General features: G+C 41.2%; 2 protein-coding genes across 7 annotated transcripts in view; both read left to right on the forward strand.

Annotated features, from left to right (window-relative positions):
- LOC140756832 (uncharacterized) lies at positions 1–11,409 on the forward strand. The gene is made up of 8 exons (XM_073092363.1): positions 1–104; positions 1,348–1,462; positions 2,662–2,710; positions 4,247–4,358; positions 5,793–5,867; positions 6,748–6,786; positions 8,355–8,378; positions 11,291–11,409. The coding sequence occupies exons 1-8, from the start codon at positions 26–28 to the stop codon at positions 11,407–11,409; spliced, it is 612 nt and encodes a 203-aa protein (XP_072948464.1). The 5' UTR covers positions 1–25.
- LOC140757006 (uncharacterized) overlaps positions 6,020–14,415 on the forward strand; it is a 23,502-nt gene continuing 15,106 nt past the window's right edge. For 2 of the 6 annotated variants that reach the window (XM_073092560.1, XM_073092561.1), the window contains exons 1-3: positions 6,020–6,786; positions 8,355–8,378; positions 9,501–9,590. The gene's annotated coding sequence lies outside the window, so the exon portion shown is untranslated. The remainder of the gene's footprint in view (positions 6,787–8,354; positions 8,379–9,500; positions 9,591–14,415) is intronic. The other 4 variants (XM_073092559.1, XM_073092557.1, XM_073092556.1 and 1 more) reach the window with 3 other exon arrangements.

Raw genomic sequence — 14,415 nt, forward strand, 5'->3', positions numbered from 1 at the left:
TAATGTAATGTAATGTAATGTAAAGATGTTGATTTTAGTATTTTTTACCATTAATTTGGTGTATCAAGTGAATTGTGAGAATTCGGGGAATGTTAAACCTCTAGGTAAGTAATTTTTGATTTAAATGAAAACGTGATTTCTACTTCATATCTTAATACATATATTTCTTATGTGCGTGTGTATGTCACTGAACTCCTCCTAAACGACTGGACTGATTTTGATGAAATTTGTTGTGTGTGTTCAAGGGGACTTGAGAATGGTATAGATTCACAATTTAGTCCGTGGGAAAAGGTTTTTTTTAATTATTTTTTTTAATTCGTAAGTAGTTATAGAATCGGTAACTATGCATTTGATGAAGTGATGATCTTTAGCAAAGTTATTGTCCAAGAGCCCACGAGGGTTTGGGAGTTGGTAAGACCAATTTTCGACAGATGGCACCACTGTCGTTCCAATGCAGGTACAAATTTTCTGTTTTATGTATGTTATATTATTTCTTTAAAATGCGGGCAAAGCTGCGGGCACCACTAGTCTTCATATATTTTTCTGCCGCATAACAGCACCATTAAACGCTGCTGTGTTCTGGTTTGAAGGGTGTGGTAAGGGAGACATACTTGTCCAAGGCTCCAGCTTAGTCCTCAGGGGTGCCGGCGCTACTGTGACCGATCTCAGGTAGGAATATCTAATCCTACCTGAGGTTCATTACAGATGTCCATGGCAGTAGCCACTTACCATCAAGTGGACTGCATGCTCGTCTGCTACTCCTATATGTATAATATAGGAGTATAAAACAAGTTTCCGTTTTTATTTATCCTTGGGTAGGGAACCCTACAGAACCCAGAGGGGCGTGGTATTTGAGTTGGACCCCTACCTATATCCTACCTGAGGTTCGCTACTAATACGCCGCTACTCCTGAGGACTAAGCTGGAACGTCTTGGAAAAGTATGTCTCCCTTACGACACCTTTCAAACCAGAACATAACAGCGCTTAACACTGCTGTTATGAGGCAAAAATAGGTGTAGCGGTGGTGCCGTCGGAGTGGAACCACAAAGGGTTCTACCACCTTTAATATTCGTCTAAAAAGTGGAAATAATACTGTCTATATTTTAAGAAAACGATATTTTGTTTGTATTATAAGTAACTAGTTGACCCGGCAAACGTTGTGTTGCCATATAAATAAAAAAATGCATGAAATGATTTGAAAAATAGATAGTAGCCGATTCTCAGACCTTGAATATGCATATAAAATTTGGTGAAAATTGGTAAAGCCGTTTCGGAGGAGTACGGTAACTAACATTGTGACACGAGAATTTTATATACTCGTATAAGAAAATTACTTATTCTTTTCAGAGATATATCATATAACTTTTAACGAGAATGAATGTTTTGTATCGAAGAACAGTACAATCATACATCAACGCAAAGAATCTTTGGGAACTGCACGTTTCGTGCATAAGGGACCACTGTAAGTTGTATTTTTTATCTATACTAATATTATAAAGAGGTTTTGAAGGTAGAACACTTTGTGGTTCGACTCCGGCGGCACCACCGCTACACCTATTTGAGCCTCATAACAGCAGCGGCGCTGCTGTGTTCTGGTTTGAAGTGTGGTAAGGGAGACATACTTTTCCGAGGCGTTTCAGCTTAGTCCTTAGGGTTAGCGGCGTATCTGTGGCCGACCTCAGGTAGGAATATCTAATCCTATCTGAGGTTGATTACAGATGAAATGGCGGCAACGATCACTTACCATCAGTTGGACTGCGTGCTCGCCTGCTACCTCTACATTTTATTAAAAAAAAGCAAAATTTGTAACTTCGTTTGTTTGTTTGTTTGTAAGAGCTAATCTTCGGAAATACTGAACCGATCATGAAAATTCTTTCACAATCAGAAAGCTACACTATTCAGGAGTGTTATAGGCTATTTTATAATCATTGAACAAAAAGTTCAGAGGAAAAATATAGGCATATGTATTGGAAACTGGGCAAGATGTGATGCTTTACCGGCGCGCGCTCAGTATGAGTTCGGTATAGACGAACATAATGTTCATGAAAATGTTGTTCTCTATTCGTTCTCACAATATTAGTGCACTATCTGATTACTGTAATACATAAGTCTGTATGTACAATTTTTTTGGACAATAAACTAAAACTAGTAAATTTAAAGTAAAAAATAATTATTCCTTATTTGAAAAAATGTATAATACCTTGTAATATGTTGTATAACTACTAAAACACACTAAAATGTACCTTGAGATACAATTCAATATCTTAAAAACTTGTCTAATGTATTTTTAATACACAAATTGTTGGCACTCAAAGTTTAGAATAACATATATTAAGTTAGCTTAAGATGTTGTAATGTAATACATGACTGTCTGTGTCCAAAATACAATAAAAATAAATAAATAAAATTATTATTATTATTAATTGTATCACATAATATAATTAACGCCCAACGAAGTGGGCACGGGTCGCCATGTTTTTATATATTCATTATCAAGAACCGATGACAATACACATGAATATAATTTTAATAATTTTGTCCCATTATGAAGCCACAGTCACAATTTTCCGTGCGATGTTTGCTTGGTTTATAGTTTTTTAAATTATAATTTAAATAGTATTAATATGATTTGTTTAATTAACCTATTTGTGTAAATTGCAGAAACTGTGCATGGCAGGATGATGTAAATTTAAAAGTTGAGGATGAAAATGTAAGTATGGTGAATTATATACAGGGTGAATTTTTCAAATAGGCCTTCAGGGCTAAATCCGAAACAATAAGGATTAGCGAAAAATGCTGAAAATATTTTTTGGACGAAGGGGAAACCTTCAAAAGGTACCCGACGCCATGGGAGTGACGCCGGGTTATGTGGGATTTTTACCGCACTAAAACCCCGGTGGCCGTCCTCAGCGTTTGGTGGAGAACTCCGGGATCTCCAACGGAACACAACCGGAGTCCTCCTAACGCGATGCCCTTCTATCGGGCTCTGGCCTGGAGGGAGCAATTTACCCTCCTCTCACATCCCCTGGTGATTACAGCGATATGCGACCACACAAACCGCTGTCCTTCCCGGGGTCGCTTGCTGGACGGTTTGAGCTCCCACTCTTGCCGCCTCCAACCCCGGAAGCCCCCTTTTAGTCGCCTCTTACGACAGGCAGAGGATACCGTAGCCCTATTCTGGTACTACAGGGACAAGATACAGGGAATCCTAGTGTGGGGCTGTGTGTGTAGAAGCGTTTAAGCGTCTATGTTCCTGTTCAAAGTGTTAGGGTATATGTTCATTACAATACTTTTAATTAATTAATGTTAATGAGAGTCTTTTTAATTGCTGGTGAGAAGCAATGTAGCGGGAAACTATATAAAACGAAAGAAGATTATTATGTTTTTAGAAAAATAAGATGTCATAGAATGAATTGTCAGAGAAAATAAATAATGGAGTTGTAACTGAATCTTTTATTATATAAAATATTATTTCAGGTATAATGAGCTTACAATAGATTAGTAAAGATTACTCACTCCAGTGAATTGTCAATGTCACAACCAGTTTTGACAATTGAAGTTGTCACTGTCATCTATTTTCGTATTTGAAAAATTTTAAAAAATGAAGGTTTTAGATCATTTACGAATGAAACGATATTTCTCCGAACTTTTTCTTCGATCTCGTGTTTTTGCACCACTTAACTGCGCATATCGGCATTGTGCCCTGTAAATTACACCATGACAGCCATTTGCTGACAGAGATAGCAGCCGTTTAAGCCATTTAATGGCTTCCTTCAATTACAAAGCGGTCAGATATCTATGGTGTATGTATGTATGTGTCATTCTTTGACACGCTACAGCCCAAACGGCTTAACATAAGGTTTTTTTTTTTATAATATAAGAGTAGCAGACGAGCATGCAGTCCACCTGATGGTAAGTGGCTACTGCCGCCCATGGACATCTGTAATCAACCCCAGATAGGATTAGATATTCCTACCTGAGGTCGGCCACAGATGCGCCGCTACCCCTGAGGACTAAGCTGAAACGCCTCGGAAAAGTCTGTCTCCCTTACCACACCGGAACACAGCAGCGCCTAACACTGCTGTTATTAGGTAGAAATAGGTGTGGCGGTGGTGCCGCCGGAGTCGAACCACAAAGGGTTCTACCACCTTTAAGGTGTCGTTGTACTCCTCTAAATTGTGATAGTCTCTACCCCTATATTTTTAAGTAGTTTTTTATGTTCATAATAATTGCTAGTTACTTACAGGTGGGCTCCAATTTTAGAAAAGAGTATATAGAAGATCCGAAGAATTTAAAACAAAGAAAATGTACTTACTTACCTGACATTGTGAACTGTACTTTTAACTTCGTCTTAAAAGGTAAGTGAATTTGAATGAGACTTGTAAAATTAATTTCAGACTACGGTTTGTTTTAGCCTAGTGGTTGAAAGGCCTCTCGATCGAGGGTCTGAACTTCAAATCACAGGCACCTCTGATTTATTGGAATTAGAAATTGGTATTAGAAATTATTTATCACTTGTTTTAACGGTGAAGGAAAATATCATGACGAAACCTGTATACCTGTGAGATCTTTAAAAAATGTTCTTAAAGGTATGTGATATGTACCAATACGCACTTGTCCAGCGCGGTGGACTATGGCCTAATCCTTCTCATTATGAGAGGAGACCCGTGCCCAGCAGTGGGACAGTAATGAGTTGATGACATGGAACAGAAAAAACAAGGTTGATGACGTATAATTAAGAACAATAATTGGTCAAGTGCGTATCGATGTACACTATTCTGTATTCTGTAAATTTTCATTTATTTTTTATTTATTTTTATTATATAATGTCATAGCAGCAAAGCAATGTCTATTGCAGAAATGCATTATTAAATTTTAAACTGTCTGCCTAGTACGGTTCAATAGACAAACTAAAAAATGCCGAAACATAACGGTTTCTTAGCTATTTTCCTTTACCATAAATTTAATTACTCTCTATTGCTACGCTTTATGTATGTAGATACTAGTTTTTGCCCGCGGCTTTGCCCGCGTTTAAAAGAAAATAGTATGACATACTGATATACATAAAACTGAAATTTCGTACCTTCATTGGAATGACAGTGGCGCCATCTGGCGAAAATTGGTCGTACCAACTTTGAAACCTTCGTGGGCTCATGGACAACAACTTTGCTAAAGATCATCACTTGATCAAATGCAAAGTTTGCGATTCAATCCTTACTAATATCGATTAAAATAATCGATTTTTTTTGGTCCAAAAGATCGATTCTCCAATTAATCGATCTTAGATCGCCATCACTAGTTCCCGTGGGATTTCCGGGATAAAAACTATCTTATGTCCTTTCTCGGGTCTCAGGCTATCTTTGTACAAAATTACATTAAAATCGGTTCAGTGGTTTAGGCGTGAAGAAGAGACAACCAGACAGACAGACAGAGTTACTTTCGGATTTATAATATTAGTAAGGATGTTATGGAATCTTTGAACTCGATTTTTACCCACTTTGAACGGGCAGTTATATTCAAAATTTTGAATAATTATCAAAAACCGATGACAATACACGATTTTAATAATCTTATCCCATTCTCCTTATCAACATCCTCAGTATTAATAATTTTCGAGGCAGTGTTCGAGTGCCTTAGAGAAAGTTCATGACAAAGTTACTAAATTGCAACATTTTTACTTTTTAGTTTAATTTACTATAAAAGCATGGTTTTTAGTTTTTTAAATTTTAAAATCTTCCTGTTTTTTCTTGTTTTTAACTTTAATTTTATTTGATTCGCTTTGTCTGTCACAGACCCGACTGGTATTAAGTGGAAAAAAGAAACGCCTCCAATACCAGGTAAATACTCTTCAACTTATTTACTACGCTGTTATTAACTCCACCTGTATGTGTATATGTATGTGTATATGTATGAATGTATGTATGTATGTATGAATGTATGTATGTATGTATGTATGTATGAATGTATGAATGTATATATGTATGTATGTATATATGTATGTATGAATGTATGTATGTATGTATGTATGTATGTATGTACGTATATATGTATGTTACGAAACCTTTAAACTCTTTAAACATGTACTGCAGTAGCTGCTATAATAACAAATACTAAAAACATAAAAAAAATGTTGGTACGGAGCTCTCCAGGTGTGAATTTGACTTGTGCTTTGCCAATTTTATAAAAACTATAATTTATTTTTGAGCAAAGCAGTGATAGTCTAGTGGTTAAGAAACTCGGCCTCACGATCGAGGGGCCCGAGGTTCAAATCCCAGTCACGCACCTCTAATTTTTCAAAGTTATTAGAAATTAATTATCACTTGCTAAACGGCGAAGGAAAACATCGTGAAGAAACCCGAGAGATTTATTACAAAAAAACCTCAAAGGTATGTGAATACCAATACGCACTTGGCCAGCGCGGTGGACTATGGCCTAATCCATCACATTCTGAGAGGAGACCTGTGCCCAACAGTAAGACAGTAATGGGTTGATGATGTGATGTGATTGATGATAATTAATTTTTAATTTAATAATTTTAATTCTTTTCTTAATTTTAATTTTTTTAGAAAGGGTTTTGGACGATGTTTTTATTTTATAAGTTTAATTTTGTTATTATTTATTTTTTAATTTAAAATTGTAGATTATGTTTAAGTATTTTAATTATTTATCTTTTCTGTTGTAAATAAAAGTTACGCTTTGTTTAAATAAAGATAATATTAATTTAATCACGCTGTCCGTCTGTCACAGGGCCAAAAGACAATGAAAAAGAAACGCCTCCAGAAAAAGGTAAATACTCTCCAATTTATTATACGAACAGGGAGCCTTCCACCATCTTTTAAAGACCATCATAGTTCAGGAAAGTTATATTTCCTCCTTAAAACAGTAATTTCCGTCATACTCTGAACAAACTTAAACCCTTATTCATTTTTCGCTTATCATTGTATAAAATTAACTGAAATTGTCATATTTTCCGCCAAAAGTTAAATTTCCTGCGAAAAAAAAGTAAAAGTATGATTAAAATAATATTGTGTTAAGAGATGGTAGTAACCCCCCTGTACTTCGCGGTTTCATTCATTCAAAAGTGTAAATATTTCGGATTTCATGGGTTTATTTACTTTTACTTTTACATTTACTTGCATAGAATCATCGATATAATAATTAAAGATGATTATTAGTATGAAGGTGGTAAAACCCTTTGTGGTTCGACTCCAGCGGCACCACCACCACAACTATTTCTCCTTCATAACAGCAGTGTTAAGCGCTGCTGTGTTCTGGTTTGAAGGGTGTGGTAAGGGAGTCATACTTTTTTGGGGCGATCCAGCTTAGTCCTCAGGAGTACATATTTAAATATGTCAAAAAGAATATTGCAAATGCAAGAAAATGTTTTTTTTACAATTAAAAAAAAGCTTTATCATTTCATGATAAAGCTTTTTTTTAAGAAAAGCTATAAAGCATAAAAGAAGTATGAAGCTTAAAGAATATGTAAACGTTAGGTTGACTATTTTTTCCTGTCACAGTCCATGGGTAGGCCAACTTGTTTACCTGTCTATACCCACTTACCCAAGGAACGCGCTAAGAGGGCTCCGGTTGCGTTCCTTTGGAGATCCCGGAGCCCTCTACGCAGCGCCGAGGACGGCCACCGGGGGGGTTTTAGTGCGGTAAGAATCCCACATAACCTTACGTCGCTCCCACGACACCGGGTACCTTTTGAAGGTTTCCCCCTCGTAAACAAAAAAAAAAAAAAAAAGGCCAACTTGTTTACCTGTCTATACCCACTTACCCAAGGGTTGTGATAGGAAAAGAATAGTCAACCTAACATTTACATATTCTTTAGGCTTCATACTTTCGTTTGGTATGTAATTTGTCCATAAACCAGACCAGTGAAATGTTTAAGGTTTTTTTTAATTGTGAAAAAATCATATTCTGGACTGAATTTTTTAGACAACCATTTGCAATATAATTATCGACATATTTAATACGACTTAAAATACTTTATATCCATTAACCAGCTCGGTGAAGGTAGTCTTATATTGGGATCTTAGACTATAACTCAAAATTACTCTCAGTGAAGCTTATTATCTAACGAGCTTTTGCCCGCGGCTTCGCTCGCGTTACGAAGTAATATTTTCATCCCCTATTTTATACCCTTGGGGATAGAATTGATCAAAATCCTTTCTTAGCGGATGCCTACGTCATAACATCTACCTGCATGCCAAATTTCAGTCCGATCTGTCCAGTGGTTTGGGCTGTGGGTTGATAGATCACTATGTCAGTCAGTCACCTTTGAGTTATATATATTTAGAAGTGCTTTATATAAAATATTCATAGTTAATTTTAACGTGTTTAATTTTCAGATCCAAAGGACGGAGGAAACCCTGGTAAGTTAACACTTCGTTTTACAAAATATCACTAAAACTTCTAAATTTAGCAATAAGGGCAGTCGGGCATCATTCGGAACGCGGATTAACCTTACCTTTGTGATTCGACTCCAGCGGCACCACCGCCACACCTATTTCTGTTATAACAACAGTGTAGCGCTGCTGTGTTCTGGTTTGAAGTGTGGTAAGAGAGACATACTCGTGCGAGGCGTTCCGACTTAGTCCCGTAGTAGCGGCGCACCTATGGCCGACCGCAGGTAGGAATCTTATCCTATCTGGGGTTGATTATAGATGTTTATGGGCGGCAGTAGCCACTTACCATCAGGTTCAAATCCCAGGCACCTCTGATTTTTCAAAATTATGTGCGTATTAGAAATTAATTATCACTTGCTTAAACGGTGAAGGAAAACATCGTGAGGAAACCTGCATACCTGAGAAATCCTAAAAAAATGTTTTTAAAGGTATGTGAAGTCTACCAATACGCACTTGTACAGCGCGATGGACTATGGCCTAATCCTTCTCATTCTGAGAAGAAACCCGTGCCCAGCAGTGGGACAGTGGGGTTGACTACTACAATAAAATACCCGACCACATCTTGAATCTCACAGAAAAAAGTTTAAACTTGTCGTTAAACAAACGCTATGTAAAAAAGCGTACTATAGGCTAAGTGATTATTTGACTGATAAAAAGGTGTGGTCTGAAGTAGCTGCAGTTCCACATGAACCATTGGGTTAAGTTTGCCATTGTATAAAACATTTATTTTTTAAAAGTGTTTCTTTCGCCGCTTCTTCTCCACAACGAAACACCTTGTGAATTAGATGTAATGACATTCAAAAAGTGCTCAGTAAAGAACCTATCTATACTAATATTATAAAGAGGAAAACTTTGTTTGTTTGTTTGATTGTAATGAATAGGCTCAAAAACTACTGGACTGATTTTAAAAATTCTTTCACCATTCGAAAGCTACATTATCCACGAGTAACATAGGCTATATTTTATATGAAATATATGTAATAAATAGATTTTGAGGCGGTACAAAGTTCGCCGCGTCAGCTAGTTTTGAATAAAGAAATTCGATTTGATTTGATGATGACATTGATAATAAAAACTTTTTTTCAACAGATTTATATAAGTACGTCGGCGCGGGAGTTGGTTTTATTGTTCTGATCGTCATAATTCAAACTGCTTATATAATTAGGTACAGACGGAAAGGTAAGATAATTGTGTACTATTGTTATGTTCTATTGAAGTGTGCAATAAAGAATATCTATCTATCTATCTATGTAAGATTTTTTATTACCACGCTTTTATTAGCTTCACCTGTATCTATGTATGTATGTATGTAACGGAATCTTTGAACTCGATTTTTACCCACTTCGAATGGTCCGATTAAGTTAAAATTTTGAACAATTATCAAAAACCGATGACAATACACGATTTAATCAATTTTATCCCATTCACCTTATGAGGATCGTCAGAAATCAGGGTTAACGATTTTCCTTGTGCGATTTTAGCATGGTTTTTAGTTTGTAAACTATAATTATATAAAACAGGAGTAGCAAACTAGCATGCAGTCCACCTGATGGTAAGTAACTACTGCCGCCCATGGACATCTGTAATCAACCCCTCATAGGATTAGATATTACTGCCTGAGGTCGGCCACAGATGCGCCGCTACCTCCAAGGACTTAGCTGGAATGCCTCGCAAATATGTCCCCCTTAGCACACTTCAAACCAGAACACAGCAGCGCTTAACACTGTTTAATAACAGTGTAAGGCAGAAATAGGTGTGGCGGTGGTGCCGGAGACGAACCACAGAGGCTTTTACTACCTTTATTGTTTTGTAATATTAAATATATGTGATAAGTAAATTCAGATTTAAAGCTTAACCCCTTTTATTTATTTTTAATTACATAGCAAATTATTTACAATATTAACCTAATAGAAATACAATTAATTTAAAAACCAAAAACCCGAATGCACCAAAAAGGCTGAAGTAGAATTTCCAAAAGCAGTGAAATACGTATTTTATTATTTTTATGCAGAAAGCCAATACAAAGATTCATAGTAGGTGTCTGCTTCAAAAACAAAAGATGTTCTAACAATATTAACCTATTTTATCCTAGTAGTGCTCATTTACGCTATATAAAGAACCTATGTGTAAAATTCCAGCACGCTTAAGTTCAGCGGTTTCCCTTTGCGTTGATCTCTGGCACAGCAACTCACTCATTTAGTCAGACAGTGATCTCGATGTGTATATATGTACTAGCTGACCAGGCAAACGTTGTGTTGCCATATAAATAAAAAAAATGTTAAGGGCGAACAAGCCTTATCACTTAGGGGTAAAAAAAAGATAGTGGCCGATTCTCAGACCTAATGAATATGTACATAAAATTTGGTGAAAATCGGTGAAGCCGTTTTGGAGGAGTACGGTAACTAACACGAGAATTTTATATATAAGATATATTATATAATGTATGTGTAATATCCTCTCAATTTCCTTTATTTTGACACCCTACTCGATAGGTTTGGTTATTTTTTTTTTAAATGTGTTACTATTTCGCGAGAAAAAATCACCATTTAAGGTCTATAAAATATATAACTTCAGTAATTCAAAATTTCAGTCATTATTTTACCTCGTTAGAGGTAAAATTTCATTATTTTTATCCAACAAGCTTGATACAAAATTTCATAGTGTTTGCTTCAAAATTGACGGTTGTTCAAATGAACTTTTAACCCTTTTTTTTTTTTTTTTTTTTTTTTTTTTTCTCGTGGGGAAACCCTTCATGGGTTCCTCTCAGCAGCGGGGGCAGCGGAGAGGATATGCCGGACTCCTACCGGCTAAAACCCCACGGTGTTCCTCTGTACGCCCTTTGTCGGGACCACGGGTACGCTAGTAGCACTCGTCCGCAGTCCCGACGGCGTTTGCCCGCGTCCAGGCCAATCTCAGTTTGGGATGGAGCTGGAGCTACTCCATCTACTCGTCAGTGAGGTGCGCGCGGGAACACCGCGCGCGCCACCTCGAGGCTTGATGTTGTATGACGTAAGACACCCTCGTCTCCTACGCCAATGCCTCTGTTATGGGGGCAGGAAATGGGCGTGGGGAGCCCTTCTCCTCCGCCCGGTATTCCGGCTGCGGATAGGAAGGTCTGAGGATTTCTCTCTCTCCCTCTCCGCAGCCTCCTTCCGCGAGATCACATCCTCGCAGAAGGATTTCACCATTTTCCATGACCTGTCGCTCTCGACCATAGCTTTCACCACGGTCGGCAGCGAGAGGTCAGGCCCCACTGCAGCGACGAGTGCACAACGCAGGCTGTCCCAAGCAGGACATTCCTCCAGCGTATGCTGCGCCGTGTCCTCGTCGCTGCTACAATGGTGGCACTGGGCGGTTGGCTCCCTCCCGATGCGGCACAGGTACTTCCCGAAACATCCATGTCCCGAAAGCACCTGCACCATCCGGAAGGTAAGCGACCCATGCCGCCTGTCCGTCCAATCCTCAAGCACCGGACGGACAGCCTCCACAGTCCTGAGGCCAGCCGTGGGTTCAGCCAGCCTCTCTTTCCACTTTTCAGTCATGGACTGCAGAGCGTGGAATTTCCGCTCTTCTGCCTCCTTCGGCGTGGGGTGTTCCTCACGGTTCCGGAGGTCTGCGCGCCATCGATATATCGACGCGCATACCCCCGCCTCCAGATCCCAGGGAGGGCACCCTGCCAGTACGCACGCCGCCTCAAAGGAGATGGTGCGGTATCCACGGATGACCCCGACGGCCATCACCCTCTGTGGTCTTTTAAGGAGGGTGACATTCTGCCTTGTCAGGGCCTCCACCCATACGGGTGACCCGTATAGGGCCATGGACCGCACTACCCCCATGTATAGGCGACGGCTACTCGCACTAGGCCCCCCGAGATTGGGCAGCAGCCGCTTTAATGCAGCTGCCGCGCCCATTAACCGGGGAGCCAATCGCGTGAAGTGTTCGCGGAAGTTCCAGCGGCTGTCGAGGATGAGTCCCAAGTATCTCATTTTTGACTTCACCTCGACACGGGTTCCACCAATGAGTATGTGAGACCCCCGCGGCGGCGCCCTCCTCGGCCCGTGAAAACACAGGGCCTCGGTTTTTGCGCTAGCCAGCTGGAGTCCCAACATCTCTATTCTACCAACCACCAGTGCCACCGCTTCAGTGGCAAGACGGGCAGCCTCGTCGTAGTTAGCTCCCCGGGCCGTGACCAGCGTGTCATCCGCATAACAGGTCACGGAAGCTCCCGGGGGCAGATCACCCCGCAACACCCAGTCGTATCCGATGTTCCACAGAAGCGGGCCAAGAACCGAGCCCTGTGGAACACCGCACGTCATCTTCCGACTGAGTGCGTGTCCCTCGCGTACCGGGTACTTTATGTACCTATCGGAGAGATAGGCACCAACAATCCGGCTGAGGTAGGGAGGCACCCTGTGATGTTTCAGTGCCTCCATAATGCTGGCCCATGGCAAGGTGTTGAAGGCATTAGCTATATCAAGCGACACCGCCAGCAACACCCCGCGCCGGGCCACCACCTCATCTGAGAGGGCCTTGACATGCATTATTGCATCAATGGTCGAACGGCCCTCCCGGAAACCATATTGGTTGCCGGACAGATTGGGACCCACCTCCCCCAGATGCTTGATGAGCCGACCTGCCACCACGCGCTCAAAAAGTTTGTCGGCCTCATCAAGCATCACCAACGGTCTATATGATGAAGGACACTCTGCGGGGCGTCCCTCCTTCTTCAAAAGGATAAGGTTGCCCGTCTTCCACTGTCTCGGGACCGATCCCGACTCCAGACAGGCATCAAATAGCCTGCAGAATCGGTCCCCTAGCTCCTGCAGAGCTAGTACCCAAGCGCGACCAGGTATTCCGTCTGGTCCCGGAGCCTTATTTTTACCCCGGAGCCTTTGGATGGCCACGCCCATCTCCTCCTCCGACACTTTGGGCACCTCCGACCACTCCGACCCTGAGGCATAATCGGATGGTGCCATCGTAGGAGGGGAGTGTTCCACTCTGGCCGGAAACAAAGTGGATACCACATCTTCCAGCAGCTGGGGCTGGAGAGTCTCAGTCAGAGGGGGCGCCCAAGGGCGCATTTTTTCCCTTACTATCTTATAAGGACGCCCCCACGGATCGTGACTCAAGGTCTGGAGAAGCTCCATCTTGGCTTCCTCTTTAGCCCGGATTATTGACAGCTGCAGGGCTAATCGTCGCTCTCGATAGGCCTCGTACAGCTGTTGCTCCACCGCGCCATGGTCGATGTTACGAATTCGCAACCTGCGGTGCCTGGTGTACTGGCGTCTCGCCACTGCACAGTCTGAGCGAATCTCTGCGATTTCGTGGGACCACCAGTACACCCGACGTTTTGGAGGATGCGGTTTGGCCCGGGTCATGCTGGCATCACACACATTGGACATAGCATCCCGGAACCACTCCGCCTCCCCCTCAACCTCCACAGGTTCAGGTGGAGCCAGCCAGGCCTGGACGATGGCAGCTTCTACCAGAACATCCTTGTTGAGACTCCCCAGCACCCATCTATGTACCGAGTTTCTGGGGCGACGACGATCCGGGTGTTCTGGCGAGCTGGAAATGTCGAATCGGATATACAAATGATCCGACAATGTTTCCACCCCTTCCAGAACATTCCAGCCCCGGACGATGCTTGCCACAGCGGGAGAAGCGAACGAGACATCCACAATAGAACCCCCCCGCTGCCGCACGCATGTATTTGCCGACCCACGATTTAGTACTAAGAGGTCGGTCGTCGTCGCCCATTCTTCCAACACCTCGCCGCGAGCATCAGTCTTAGGGGAACCCCAGGCCGTTGATTTGGCATTGAAGTCCCCGAGGACGAGCACACGGCGAGGCTGGATTGATCCTATTAGGGCCTCCAACTCACCCAAGAAAGCTTCGAAATCGGCTAGATGTTTATTGGGCGAGAAGTAGGCCCCAATCAGGACGTACTCCCTCCAGCGAACCGCCACATATCCCTTGCCTCTCCGGATTGTGGTCAGAGGCG

Source organism: Epargyreus clarus, unplaced genomic scaffold (assembly GCF_041222505.1).
Source record: "Epargyreus clarus isolate Ecla_fem2 unplaced genomic scaffold, WU_Ecla_fem_2.2 ptg000036l, whole genome shotgun sequence".
Classification (NCBI taxonomy): Eukaryota; Metazoa; Arthropoda; class Insecta; order Lepidoptera; family Hesperiidae; genus Epargyreus; species Epargyreus clarus.